The sequence below is a fragment of the Hylaeus volcanicus genome, chromosome 3 (genome assembly GCF_026283585.1).
Source record: "Hylaeus volcanicus isolate JK05 chromosome 3, UHH_iyHylVolc1.0_haploid, whole genome shotgun sequence".
Classification (NCBI taxonomy): Eukaryota; Metazoa; Arthropoda; class Insecta; order Hymenoptera; family Colletidae; genus Hylaeus; species Hylaeus volcanicus.
In genome coordinates, this window is record NC_071978.1 from 484,703 (window position 1) to 498,664 (window position 13,962).

Sequence of the window (13,962 nt, forward strand, 5' to 3'; positions counted from 1 at the left end):
CGACGCAGAAGTACAATAGGTGGCGCGCGAGTGCCTTCACACGTGGCTCGTGGAAAGGATATCGATAAAAAAACTTGTCGAAAGAATAAAGCTAGTAACAATTCTTCCTTATTTGTTAGTTTAAATACATATATAGAAGCCTTGATTCTTTAAGACACATGTTTGAAAATACAGACAGATCTGTACAAAATTTGAGATACACGTATAAACAATTCAAGCGTGTACAGGTATGTAATTTTCCATCTATAAGTTGTTGCGGGTTTACATGTACACACACAAGTGAGGTATGCACACGGGTATCCAGTGCGCATGTCAGAGCCGGTATCCTGCGTTAAAATCGCGGTCGCATAGTAGCGAACAATTAGTAAAAAGAATTCTTGAAAATATTGATTAAAAAAAAGTAAAGAAATCTGATGAATAATTCTTTAGAAATGTAACTTTATTTAATATCGTAAACGTAATAGATATTTTTTAGTAAATTTGTCAACGAAGATGCAAAATAAAAACTTCCGTTTCAGAATGTATAAAGATGTATATTTATATATATCTTTAACCTCAGTCTCATTATACATTCAATCTAAAATGCATATATAACCAACGCATATGTAAATACTTATGCATGTGTAAAACGTGTTTCACTCGATAGTGTTAATTTTAAAACGAAAACTGTGCGATCTATGTATATCGAACTGGTCTGTAATACACCTTTTGTTTTTAACAGTCGTAGAAAAACAAATTTCGATCTTCCTGTACATTAGTTTAATCATTTCTATTCTCAATTGTATACTAATCCTGAGAGTACTCACTCTAATTTGTTTCGTCTGCGCATGCGCGTGCCCGTGTATTCCTGCGTTATCCGCGCGTTTCTCGGTAAATCGCGGTCACAAAGTCAGCAGAGCGGATGCGCATGCGCGGATAACATCGCAACGCGTGGCTTGAGAACGTTAGTCTTTGCTTGTCCACCGCGTCGTGTTGACGCATGTGCTCTCTGTCTTTTCCTACTTCTCTGTTATCTTTTTCTCTCTTCGGTCCTACGGCAATTGGTGAAAGATTCGCCCTTCGCAAAATGGCGGCGCAAGCTACCACCAGAAGAAGACTCAATGAACACGAGGAGAAAACGAACAGCAGAAATGGGTTAACCTTTCACGGAGACTTCCTAGCTAATGGTCATGCCGGTTTACAAAGAAATGGACGTGTACAGGTTAGATCGTTACCTGTCATGCGTATTCTTTTTATTTAAGAGTTACATTAATTGAAATAGTGTCAAAAACACAGTTCAAATTCGTTGAAAATTAACATAGTATATCGTGATCGACCTTCAGATTTGGTTTAATAGAATTTGCTTAAAATAGAATCTAAAATTTGTTTCGCGAACAATCTAAGTGTGCTTAGCTTGTTTGAATTACTTATGTTGTATGTTAAATAAATTCTAATTGAAGAATCTATGATTGATAATGTGAATTCTTTTTTTTCATTTTAATCGTTAATGACATTCTTATCGCCGATATTTTGTCCATTTCAATCTCTGAAGTCGGTACGAAATAGAGGATCGTTTCTGTTTTGTATTGTATACATACAGTTATTCGATAAAAAACATTTCAGAGTTCAAATTGAATCAATTAAAAAAAAAAACTGAACTAAGTCAACTGTTATCTTGTAACGTTCCATCGTTCGTTTCCATAAATACGTCAAAGTGTGATAAAATTAAGTAATTGTAAGGCCGAGTTACCGTTAATTGGGTGAATCGTTACTATTTATGGCATGAAGTTCGAGTTATTTAAGAGTGATTTGAAATACATTGTAATTTTTTATTAAGATACTTCGATGGTTATATCAAATTATATTGTCAATAAATAATGTTCGTTAATATTCAACAGAAGTTAAAAATAATGTACTTATTTTCCCTTTGCTCTAAGTTACATTAATACGTTCTAACATAAAATAATCAGTGGAAATAACTGTAAAGTGCTAATTGGTAGAATTAAATCGATACATTTTATGTTTTTAATAAATTAACCATAATCATTTTTTGTATACAACTAGATTACTTAGTTTCGTTTACATTGAATATTTAACTGATTCAATTATAAACAATTTAATACTGGAACCTTTGATACCTTTGAAAGATTTATCTCTTGTCAATTTAAATGAAGTCGATACGTACACGTAATAGTTTATTTTTCAAACGACTATAAACAGCGACGTAATTTCGAGACAACAAACGTTGCGGCATTAATTTTATAAAACAGCTGTGATTGTTGCTGCTAAGCAGCGTACTACTAAACGGAAAACCTTTCGAACGGTCATGAGAAATTGATAAGAAAAATGTAAGCATTGATTTTATATCGCACATTTTTTCGGCTTTATTCGTCAGCTATTCGTCAGCTAACCTCAAAATCGTAGCCACGATAAAGTGACTTTATCAAATAAATATTAATTACGACATATACGAAGGAAGTTCCTCGCGTACATACCATTTTACAATCAAACTCATATCGAGCCATAATTAATTGGCAACAATTATTAATTATTCTTCACGATCACTTCACTTTTAAAATGCGGAACATGCTTCGATATACATAGTGTTACTTGTTTATAAGCTTTAAAAAAATATTAAAAATGACCGCCAGGAAGGTTCATAGAGATATGTAAGGGTAGTTGAATGAAAGTATAATTGGTACGCTTGTATAGTTAGATTGTGTGGAAAGTTAAAGAATTCAAAACTTACATACAGATATTATCGTTTTTAGGAAATACAAGTAATAATAAGTATCACCAAGTTTAGAAATTCGTTTGATTTACATGTGCCCTTACATTTCTTTCATTTTTAATCATGTAAAATAGAGTTTTTTCCTGATTTGTCAAATAAACTTCGCTAAATGTAGGTACACGTTTTCGTCCATATGGGATAAGAGAATAAGGTTATTCATTTTGGCATCTTTTTTAAGTTGCGCTACTTTTTACTGAATTTTTAGGAAACGTTTTATTTATTATAGCATAAAAATTTGCAGAATTTCCAAGAATGGTGGTATCAGTTGCTTTGCTTAAAGATTATATAGTTTATCTGCCAACAGATTATCAGTACGGCCGATATTGCGGTTGTTATAGAATCTTGGAATTACTTCCGTCAAGGTTCAAACGTTACACGCATCTTTCGCAATTTGTAGTATAACGTATCGAAATCGAAACGATTAAATGTAATTATGTTTAAAATATACTTAGTTTACAGAAAAAGAAACAAAGGCAGAACCGACAAAGTCAAGGTCGAAGGAATCGTTCGAGAGAGTACCGTTTATCACGGCGGCATTGACACACCTTGGTTTTTACATCCTTATGTTTCTGGGCTTTATAAATCAATTGTTTTTTACACCGAAAGTTGCGAAAGAATACAACAGAGAGGTAAGACTACTTCATACTATATTTTTTTTTACCTTTTATAAGTAAAGCTTCTGATTTTCCACTGCAAGATACATTCTTTAAAATCTTATACGCGGTTTATTCTTCGGCCTTGCGATACTGATTGTTCTTAATAGTACACATGTACAGAGTATGCTATTTTAATCCTGAATTCTACAAGTTTTGTTGTACGAGATTGTTCAAGGTCACGCGACATTGATCTTGTATACGAAATCTATTATTCCCGTTTATAGGGGAGTACGAATAAATGTATTAATACCTATAAAAAATAAGAATTACGAAATCGTTTGGCAAACATTTTTTTCGAAATTTAATATTCACTCGTGCTGGAAATAAGTTAAAATCCCTCGACGACAGCGAGTCACATTCCGCAAGTCCAGAACATTTCCCAACTGCGAAATAAATCAGAGCGATAATGAGTCGAAAGTGGCGGTAATCGAGTTAAGTCGCGTCAGATTACCATCGCTCCAGAGAAGAATTTTATTGGAATGATAAACGACGATTTGTTCGCGAGGTTTACTCGAGTGAAATAACTTTGTTGCTTGAACAAAAGTGAGTGCGTTGAAACACAGGCGAACTCTATACATAAAATATGCACGTAATGTCTACTTGAAGATAACTTGTAACGGTTTCTTTAATTATTTCACGAAACGTTGTTCGAATGTCTTCAACCAGTTTCACTTCCCTCTTAACTATATATATTTAAATCGTAGACTTGCATAACAATAATCCAAATTGAAAAATGGTACTAGAAGACACGGAGGATACCACATGATACTATATAGGCTACTACTTATGATATTACAGTACCTATACGTTTTCTAATCTCTGATCTTCAATGTATTCAAATCAATTCAAATTCAAACAGTATTCTGGTCTATTTGAAATAACCTCTTCTTACGTATGTATCTTAGCTTTATGTAATAGTTTCAGGTAGTTGGAAGCAATGTTTGTAAAGTAGAAATAACAATTTTCTTGAGCCACTCTTCCAAACTAAGTTAAAGTTTGAAGGGACCTTAATATTTGATTTTTTAGTAAAACACAAACAGCGTGGAATATACGGAGTTGAAAATTGTATCAATATAAAAGGTCGTAGGAGATTGACTTCGGTGTTTTCGCGAAACAAACCTCACGCGACTGAATCATATCTCAAGTGTATCGTCTTAGTGTTAACGTCTGTGAGACTATTGAAAAACTGCGCATAAGTAAAACGCGATTAATAACGAAAATGAAACGAAACCTTTCGGTTATTTTTGTCGAAATATTTTCAACTCTTTCGATGTCGCGAATAAAAATCGTTGAGTTACTCAACGAAAGTGCATGCAGCACAAAGGGGCTAATTTTGTTAAAATCTACATTTGCGATACATTTTTGGATCTTTCATTTAATATTCGCTTGTACTGCGTATTTTTGGGATAGCCTGTACGTGCCCTAGTGTACTACTTGTGGGAACGATGCAGTGCAATGCTATATGCCATATATAGAACGTTGTTAAGTGGTCTGACCATCTATCTATTGCTCGCTCTTGAAATATTGAAACGAACGAATTTAAGACTTCTTCGTGCATGAGGAAGCACACCCCCTGCAACTAAAGACTCAAAAATTTCAATTTTTATGTAGAAAACTAATTGCAGGTTACGCCATTGGTCTAATAATAAACGTAACTGTTTGTTCCAGGGTTACGCACCTCTATACGAAAATTTCGAAAGGTTCTATCTTCGATATGTGTACAGAAGAGTGAGAGATTGCTGGAACAGGCCTATATGCTCTGTTCCAGGTTCCACTGTTACGCTTAAAGACAGAATAACAACGGATTATGGATGGACATTCCAGTAAGTGGGTATACAAAAAAATCTGTTGGAAATTTCATCGATTAAGTATTACGTAAATTAAACTTTCCGAAAACGACGAATTTCATACGTATTCCATTCGATTTCTATTCGATAGCGATGTTGCTTTTTTTCATCATACGTCGAGGTACAATTATTTCTAATTCTAAGCATCTGAATTTTTTCATTCGTATCTTCGAATTCAGGTTCACCGGGACAACCAGAAATTGTATAAATTTGGGATCGTACAACTACCTGGGTTTCGCCGAGGCGACTGGCAAGTGCGCTGATCAAAGTATCGAGACTCTGAAAAAATTTGGTTGTGCTAGTTGTAGTACTCGTCTCGAACTTGGTAATTACTTCTTCCTTTTTTTAACTCTTTGCGCTCCAACTGCCAGCACTGCTGGCAACATTGTTATTTTATGAAAACTGATTAATTTAGGTCATATCATTACTGTAATCATTTTCTTGTTTACAGGCGCAACAAATAGCCCGACTATAAAGAGTTAACTATTTATTCCCTGTTACATAATACTTTGCATGACTCAATATCCGTGTCGATTTCTTTTCTTCTAGGAAACATGCCCATTCACGAAGAATTGGAAACACTGACAGCCAGGTTTCTAGGAGTAGAGGATGCGATCGTTTTTGGGATGGGATTTGCAACAAATTCTCTTAATTTACCTTCGTTAATAAATGAAGATTGCTTAGTAATCAGCGACGAAAAAAATCATGCTTCGTTGATACTTGGATTGAGGCTGTCTGGTGCCACTATTAGAGTGTTCAAGCACAACAGTAGGTTTAATCTAACTACGTTCGATCAAAGTGAAAGCGGAGAATTTATTGAAAATTTCACATTTGTTCATTCTTTTACTACAGATGTAAAACATTTAGAGAGTTGCCTGAAAACTGCAATAGTTTTTGGTCAGCCAGGATCAGGAAAACCTTGGAAGAAAATATTAATCGTAGTAGAAGGTATTTATTCCATGGAAGGTACCATTGTCAACTTGCCTCAAATTTTGGAGCTCAAAAAAAAGTACAAAGTAAGTATAATTATTTGCATTTCGAACAGATCTATTATACTTCAATCTTTTGATCTATTGATTTTTAATTTATTGTTACAGGCATATATTTATTTGGACGAAGCGCACAGCACCGGTGCAATGGGAAAACATGGAAGAGGTGTTTGCGACTATTATGGAATTGATCCACGGAACGTGGACATACTAATGGGAACTTTCACGAAAAGCTTTGGATCTGCTGGTGGATATATTGCTGGAACAAAGGTAAATAAAAATGTTCGATGTTTAATCTTCGAGTAATTTGGCTCATTTGTGAAAGTAATAATATTAATCGTAATTCTATAATTTTAGACACTCATAAATCATTTAAGGATATACGGCCACGCTCATTCCTACGCAGTGGCTATGTCTCCACCAATAGCACAACAAATTATTACTTCTATGAGAATAATTGCCGGTGAAGATGGTACGGACGACGGAAGGAAGAGAACGAAACAGCTAGCGAGAAACACCAGGTACTTCAGGCGCAGACTCAACCAGATCGGAGTTATTATTTATGGAAACGAAGATTCGCCTGTTGTACCTATGCTGGTGTATTTGTTTTCTAAAATTGGGTAAGAAGTACAAATTTGAGACAACATCAGATTGTAAATTACATCGAATAATAAATTATTGTTTGGATTGATAGCGCAGTTGTGCGAACCCTCACAACACATAACATAGCTGCGGTCGGTGTTGGATTTCCAGCGACTCCCTTGATGGAAGGGAGAATACGATTTTGTCTTTCTGCCGCACACACTAAACAGCAGCTCGATTATGTAAGTGAACTGTTATTTTTCTGTGAAACGATAGAAAAAAAAAAAATAATAATCTTAATTGTAATACTTGCTAGGTGCTGTCACACATCGAAAGTCTTGCAGATTTTCTAGGTTTAAGATATTCTCGTAAAGTTCGTGATTTGACACCTATAGAGTACTATTCCGATGGAGAGACCGAATGACCTACTACCTAAAAAGTGAATAACCTAGGACGTTCACTTTACTCCAAAGAAGCGCCTTATACTTCTGTGGAGAGACACTGCCTTGGAAGAACACTACACGCATTCTTCTTTTTTATGTTATTTCATTGATCCAAAAGTTACACTTCTCAATCAAAGTACATCACAAAATATTAAGATATCGATAAGTATAGTCGACGAGAGTCTTTTTATTGTTATTCAATATCAAATCAAGAGATTAGCGATCTCGTAGATGAAACTGCTTCTTCTTCTTCTTCTTCTTCTTCTTCTTGTTCGGTATGTAAAATGATAATAGAAGTTCAACATGAGCCGATAGTGTTCCAAGGTTTCTAGAACAGTGCACAACGAATTACATTAAATACTAATGAGGAGAGTCAGGAGTGTGTCGAGTTCAGTTGGCCCGTGTTTTACGTGCACTAAACTCGTAAAGGCATATGCACATATCGGTGATATAGACTCACACATAGTTCTGTTTTCATCTCGGTAGAGAGAAGTTCGATATTTTTTTAACGAAGGAAGGTAGTCGAACCAGGATTTTTCTATGGATAGTCGAGGCTCTTTATCGCATTTTGCTGCACCGACGCACTGCCGCAATTACATTTATTTCGTATCGAGGTTTTCAATCCTTTTGCTGTGGCAAACGTTACATAGGCAGTAGCGCGTCGTGTGCAACGACCCAGAGCTTCGTAGAATTCTCTACATGGGTATATAGTATTCTTCGATAAATGCTAAGAAATCTTCATAGTACAGTGAACATTTATAAAAAGGAGGTACTTGAAGCATTCAACAGAAAGTATTTATTGCGTACAACAGATAGATACGACGAAAGTTATCGCTAAGAAAATCACCGATTGCCACAGCATAAGATTCAAGTTAGAAACGAAAATTGCGAACATGTTTTCTGGTTTGAAAACAATGCAAATTAGTACAATGCCTTTATTAAATTAGATTATATATTTAATTTTTTTTTTTTTTAATAATTATATATATTCCATTTTGGCATCGTTTATATACATATATAAATATTTTTTCGTTTTACATTAAACAATTTTTCAGCACAAGTATTATAAGCATTATTTTTTCAGTTAGGACGGTTTTTATAAAAGGAACTACTTATTCATAAGAAAAAGAATTAAATGTGCATTTTATTTTGAAAAAATTACTAAAAAGTTTGATTCATACTAATCGATAACGTGCGTCTAATTTCCATTTACACGAAAATAGAGTGAATTAATCATAATTAAATGCAACGTTACGAATTCAACATATTCAGATTATAGTAAAATTTAGATTACCATTAGATAACTATATTAAAATTAAATTTTACTATAAACGAAACGAATTTTTATCTGCGATTGATTTATGTCAAGCGGAACTTTATTTTAGGCAACGTAACAGTTGCGAAATAAAGAATATTTTATGATAAAAAAAAAACGAAGTATATAGATTGCAAATTTTTTAAAATAAAACGAATTTTTTTTAAGAGAAACCTGAACAAATTCGCTCGTATCCTAATTATTTATTTTGTTTGTAATATCAAGTTTGAATTCGAGATAGTAGATTCTGAATTTTTCCTAAAATAATACTGTTTGAACACATGCAATCGTTCGGTTCATACGGGGGCTTTATCGACAATACATTCTCAATCGTTAAAATATCTTTTTCCTTTTTAACCGAAAATCTATTTTTCTGAAGCATCTTTATTACGACATTTCTTCGTTCTTCTAACGATGATTGAGGAAGATTCCTTGGCGTGTTTATAAATAATTCTGGTAGCTCACACGGTTTATCTGAATCGATTTTTATATTTTTTATTGCATGACCGAAAACGATTTTTAAACGATTCTCTTGACTGGTCTGCAGCAATACCACACTATAAAACAATAAAGAAATAATCGATACATAGAAAAATAATCAAATATATGTATGTAATACAGCGTGTTGCGGCAAAAATTCTAACCTCTCTGATACAGGATCAACAGTATAAACAACACCAGAAATTGTAGTACCATCTACAGTTGAAATGTTTACTCTCATACCGATATAACTCTTAAACAACAAAGGATCACTCTTATAAATACTATGAGACCAATTTGAATTATCTTCCATATTGTGGAGAAACAATTTTTCAAAAGAATTACGAAGACGTGAAGTAAGTTTGAATTATAAGTGATGTGATGTATACTTGAGTTCACCAGAGAGCATAACCGCCGGAGAACCGGTTTTCGTTCTTTCTGCGCATCCTTGCCCTGATTGGCTGTACTCTCCCTCTCGCGGCTCTCACGCACATGCGCGCTGCGTTTTGACGCGCAGTGACGCGGTGTCGGTATACAAACTTGTGTCTCTGAGAACGTACTACGGGCTTGTAGGTGAATCTAAATCGCGACATAACCTCAAAGAAAGTTGAGATTGACAGTTGTCTGTAAATATATAAAGAGTTATTCGAGAAATAAATTGATTAAACCTGACAATGAGAAACTAAAAGATTACAGTCGATCTTACTGTGACTCTATATTGTTATATATCTTAAAAATGGTTATATATGGCGTCTATATCGTGTCGAAATCGGGCGGATTAATTTTTAATCATGACCACAATGTTCCACGAATTGAAAACGAAAAGACGTTTAATTATCCATTGGATATAAAGTTGAGTTATGAAAACAAAAAGATTGTTGTTTCGTTTGGCCAGAAGGATGGGATCAATGGTAAGAAACATATATTCTTAAATACGATTAGATCAGTTATATGGACAATTAACAATGATGATTACCAAGTTACCACGAATTGATTGTAGTGGGACACGTTTTATCAGCAGTTAATGGAAACCCAGTAGTGGGACGGGAACTAGAAAATGGAAAAGATGTATTCGAACTGCTTGAGCAACCAGAAAATTTTCCTTTACTGCTTAAATTTAGCCGTGCTAAGATGACAACAAATGAAAAAATCTTCTTAGCATCCATGTTCTATCCCTTATTTGCAATTGCTAGTCAATTGAGCCCAGAACCACGTTGTTCTGGAATTGAAATTTTGGAGGCAGACACATTCCGATTACATTGTTACCAAACATTAACTGGAATTAAATTTATTGTTGTAGCAGAGCCTACACAAAGTGGAATTGAAATTTTATTAAAAAGAGTGTACGAATTATATGCAGATTATGCTTTAAAGAACCCTTTTTATTCATTGGAAATGCCAATCAGATGTGAACTATTTGAATCTAACTTGCAAACTTTACTGGAGAATGTTGAAAAATCTGGTGCTGGCAGTGTTTGATTAATTATCGTATTATCAATGTTAATCATCATTTATTTATGAAGATGTCAATATAAAACAGAGTTTGTAAATAACTGAAGATAAAATGTAAATGGCAAGAGTGTATAATAACAAGGAAGGATATGTTACATTGTAGCCAGTAATAATTACAAATGTTCTGACTTTTCTTTTATATTTAATATGAAACATAGTACAATTTATTAAAGTACTTAAAAAACATATATCAACACAGCACTTTGTACCAGAACCGATACTCGGATTCCTACTTATGTGCTTTATTATCCTTGTTCATTTCTTCTGCTTTTGTAACAAAACTGAACACATCATCGGCTAAAAGACGAGGTTCTTCGAATGCTGCGAAGTGACCTCCACGTGATAAGTAGGTATACTGAATTAGAGAGGGATATCTATCTTTAAGTAGAGATTGAGGTGAGAGTAGTAACTCGTTTGGGAAGGCTGCACAACCTGTAGGTACTTTTATAGGTAGCCTGAAACAGAGTATAATATTTAACACATTTTGTGTTAACTTGTAGCATGTATAATATATAGTATACTATTATAAACCTACTCATCGATTTTTAAAGCTCTGTAAGATGAACTAAAATTCTCAGCATAGAGACGCACACTTGTGGTAATGCTATTGGTTACCCAATACACCATTATGTTATCTAAGAGTTCGTCTAACGTGAATTTTTCCAATAATCCACCATCATCTCGTTCCTTATATGCAGGATTTGTCCAGGTGCTGAATTTCTCCAAAATGTATGCTGCCAGACCATCTGGTGCATTTGAAAGTCCAACTCCTAATACAAAAAGGTTTACATTTATTGTAAGTCATTATATATACCGCGTAATGTGTTTTACCTTATCCTGGTAATTTAGAACAGAACGTCTTACCTACTGTGTCTGGTTTTGTAGCTTGTATGTGAAAATATCCACTTTCCTCGATTATCTTTTGTAAAACTTTACCAATTGGATAGAATTTCGAGTAATGTTCGGTTTCGCCTACTAAAGACGGGAAATAAGAGCCGATTACAGACCAAAACAACGTCTTCGGTCCAAAAGTACCACTACACATATTGCTATGTACACCAGTCACTCTAAAAATAAGGTAAATGAAAATCCACATTCTCGTTATGTTTCCTATAAAATTTTACTAACTTTTCTGGATAAAGGGCAGCCATGTTGGAGGCGATAAGAGATCCCCAATCTCCTCCTTGAACATAAAACTTTTCAAAGCCAAGTCTCTGCATCAAGTTCTTAAAGACTACTGCTATCTAAAAGAAAAACTTCGTTCAAGGTAACCTTAATTTAAGTAAATAATTTTGAGATACAGATAGAAAATCATTACCTGAGCAGTTGCCATTCCTGGTCGAACGGCTCCATCAGAAAATCCATATCCAGGAAGAGAGGGCGCGATCACTTCGAATACAAAATCATGGTTGGGTGATGGATTTGTTAACATGGGTAGTATTTTCTGAAATTCCACAATAGATCCAGGCCATCCATGTACCAGCAGCAAAGGCAGAACTTTTAACTTTCTGTTCTTTGGAAGATTTGTTGGTTGGACATGAAGAAAGTGTATATCCAGACCTGAAGTGTGATAGGCATATGATTAAGCTTGGTCATTTAGAATGAAATGTTTAACTCAGAGCATTAGTATTTTTAAATATTCATTACTGTTACCTTGAATGTTTGTTTTGAACTGAGGATATTTGTTCAACAAAGCTTGTCTCTCAGTCCAATTGTATTTATCTTTCCAGTAATCAAGTATTGTATTGAGGTACTTGGTGGAAATACCATACGTCCATGCGACATCTTCCAATGGATTTGTATAAGTTCTTCTGTGTGAAAGACGATACTTCAAGTCCACTATGACCTTTGCAGAAAGTTAAACAAGCTTAAAAATTTGGCCTAAAAGATATCAGTTTTATTCATTATTTATTTTATTACTCACTGATTCTGGAACATCAATTTTGAAAGGCCTTATTTCAGTAGACTCTTTTCCATCCTTTCTCAATCCCCAGTTGGTCTCTGGCAAAGTTGGTACTTTTATTTCATCTGGAGAACTAAACGAAAAATACTGTTAAATTAATTTTATTTTTCAAGTCCGGAATTTATCGAGTATGTCTCTATAGCATTCAGTTGCAAATTAATAATATTTTTACGTGGCATAATTACGCCGAAACGATGACGTCTCGAAAACGAAGAATAATTCTCGTGACCTTATTCAATCAAGTTATCGAGATATGTTTCTATCACGCAAATAAAAGAGTTTTTTATAAAGTCATAATTTAAAAATTAGATAGGGCGAGTAAATAATATTTATCATGGAAAATATTGTTGTATCAATCAAGGTCTCCCTGTATCTCCTAGTGATTATCAGCCAAAATATTAGGACGGGATTACATAATATACAATCGTCTCGTCATGATGCAGTGTCTAATCTAATTGTGAGAATTCTGAATTACAATGAATTTACTATACGTGTTAGTCGGTAGAGCACAAATAGCGGGCACACGCAAATGCATGAGTTGCATGCAAAGATATTATGTCTTTTTATGTTTATTATGATAATTACTCGACACAAGGATTTCAATTATTATATCGCTTATTTTCCAAGAACCTCGTTAGTATGTACTTTGATCGACCGTATACGACCATTGCTAATTTTCTTTGAAGTTATATTTTCGTTGACTATTCAAACTAGTTACAGACTTGTATCATTTGGACCCTCGGATTCTCACACGAAGATAATTGATAATTGTTTTTGCCATCCTACACATTGTCTCATTAACAATTATATGTTTCTATCGTAATAGCATCGTTCTTATAATACAGATGTATTAATATTTATCTTCCTGAAAGAAATCCATTATATCGATGCGAACGACGCAATATAATTCGCAAGAAATGATAAGTCTCGTAAAGCTTGTAATATTTTGAAAAAGAATTAATAGTTATACAAGTTTTACTTTGCAACAAGTATTGTAGTTCTGTATGTAAATAAGGAAGGGCTCGTATCGTTTGTTAATTACTCATAGTAAAATTCTTGAAAAATAACGGTAAATAAATAAATCAGAAAATAATATTCCATTCCGTGTATTTTATATCAATTCTTATCAATTTACCGTTAATGAATATAGCAGAACCTCACCTCAGGTACAGGGATAGTGCGATAGCAAGTAGCACGAGATATGCTGCGAGTTTCAACATGATCTTGTAATCGTTAGAACCGGCGACTTGGGAATGGATAGAAATCTTATTATACTGGTGCAAAGGTATCTATTAACAAGAACAATTAAACATAACGGGGGTAAAGAACATAAATTGGTATCGCAAAAAGTGCGGTATTTGATATCGAACACCATCTAGCGGTAATTTGCAAAAGTGTTACGCAA

General features: G+C 34.1%; 4 protein-coding genes across 5 annotated transcripts; 2 read left to right on the forward strand and 2 right to left on the reverse strand.

Annotated features, from left to right (window-relative positions):
• Positions 1–84: 84 nt before the first annotated feature.
• Positions 85–7,630, forward strand: LOC128874174 (serine palmitoyltransferase 2). Of its 2 annotated transcripts, none has more exons than XR_008456594.1 (10): positions 85–1,201; positions 3,223–3,399; positions 5,095–5,249; positions 5,453–5,598; positions 5,823–6,041; positions 6,126–6,289; positions 6,371–6,532; positions 6,620–6,882; positions 6,962–7,086; positions 7,161–7,630. XR_008456594.1 is itself a non-coding variant. In XM_054118620.1 (10 exons), the coding sequence occupies exons 1-10, from the start codon at positions 980–982 to the stop codon at positions 7,266–7,268; spliced, it is 1,746 nt and encodes a 581-aa protein (XP_053974595.1). In that variant the 5' UTR covers positions 445–979; the 3' UTR covers positions 7,269–7,630. The 2 variants fall into 2 exon arrangements, 1 of the variants encoding a protein (XP_053974595.1); XM_054118620.1 differs by having other exon boundaries at positions 445–1,201; positions 6,957–7,086.
• Positions 7,631–8,217: 587 nt separating this feature from the next.
• LOC128874179 (gem-associated protein 6-like) lies at positions 8,218–9,548 on the reverse strand. Its single transcript, XM_054118626.1, has 2 exons — positions 9,247–9,548; positions 8,218–9,159 (listed from the first exon to the last, which is right to left on the reverse strand). The coding sequence occupies exons 1-2, from the start codon at positions 9,393–9,395 to the stop codon at positions 8,823–8,825; spliced, it is 486 nt and encodes a 161-aa protein (XP_053974601.1). The 5' UTR covers positions 9,396–9,548; the 3' UTR covers positions 8,218–8,822.
• A 78-nt stretch (positions 9,549–9,626) lies between these two features.
• Positions 9,627–10,569, forward strand: LOC128874178 (trafficking protein particle complex subunit 4). The gene is made up of 2 exons (XM_054118624.1): positions 9,627–9,993; positions 10,083–10,569. The coding sequence occupies exons 1-2, from the start codon at positions 9,819–9,821 to the stop codon at positions 10,559–10,561; spliced, it is 654 nt and encodes a 217-aa protein (XP_053974599.1). The 5' UTR covers positions 9,627–9,818; the 3' UTR covers positions 10,562–10,569.
• A 147-nt stretch (positions 10,570–10,716) lies between these two features.
• On the reverse strand, positions 10,717–13,887 carry LOC128874175 (juvenile hormone epoxide hydrolase 1-like). Its single transcript, XM_054118621.1, has 8 exons — positions 13,719–13,887; positions 12,519–12,630; positions 12,248–12,440; positions 11,913–12,154; positions 11,723–11,838; positions 11,459–11,661; positions 11,130–11,364; positions 10,717–11,049 (listed from the first exon to the last, which is right to left on the reverse strand). Exons 1-8 carry the CDS (start codon positions 13,775–13,777, stop codon positions 10,824–10,826), a joined length of 1,386 nt encoding a protein of 461 aa, XP_053974596.1. The 5' UTR covers positions 13,778–13,887; the 3' UTR covers positions 10,717–10,823.
• Between the last annotated feature and the right edge of the window lie 75 nt (positions 13,888–13,962).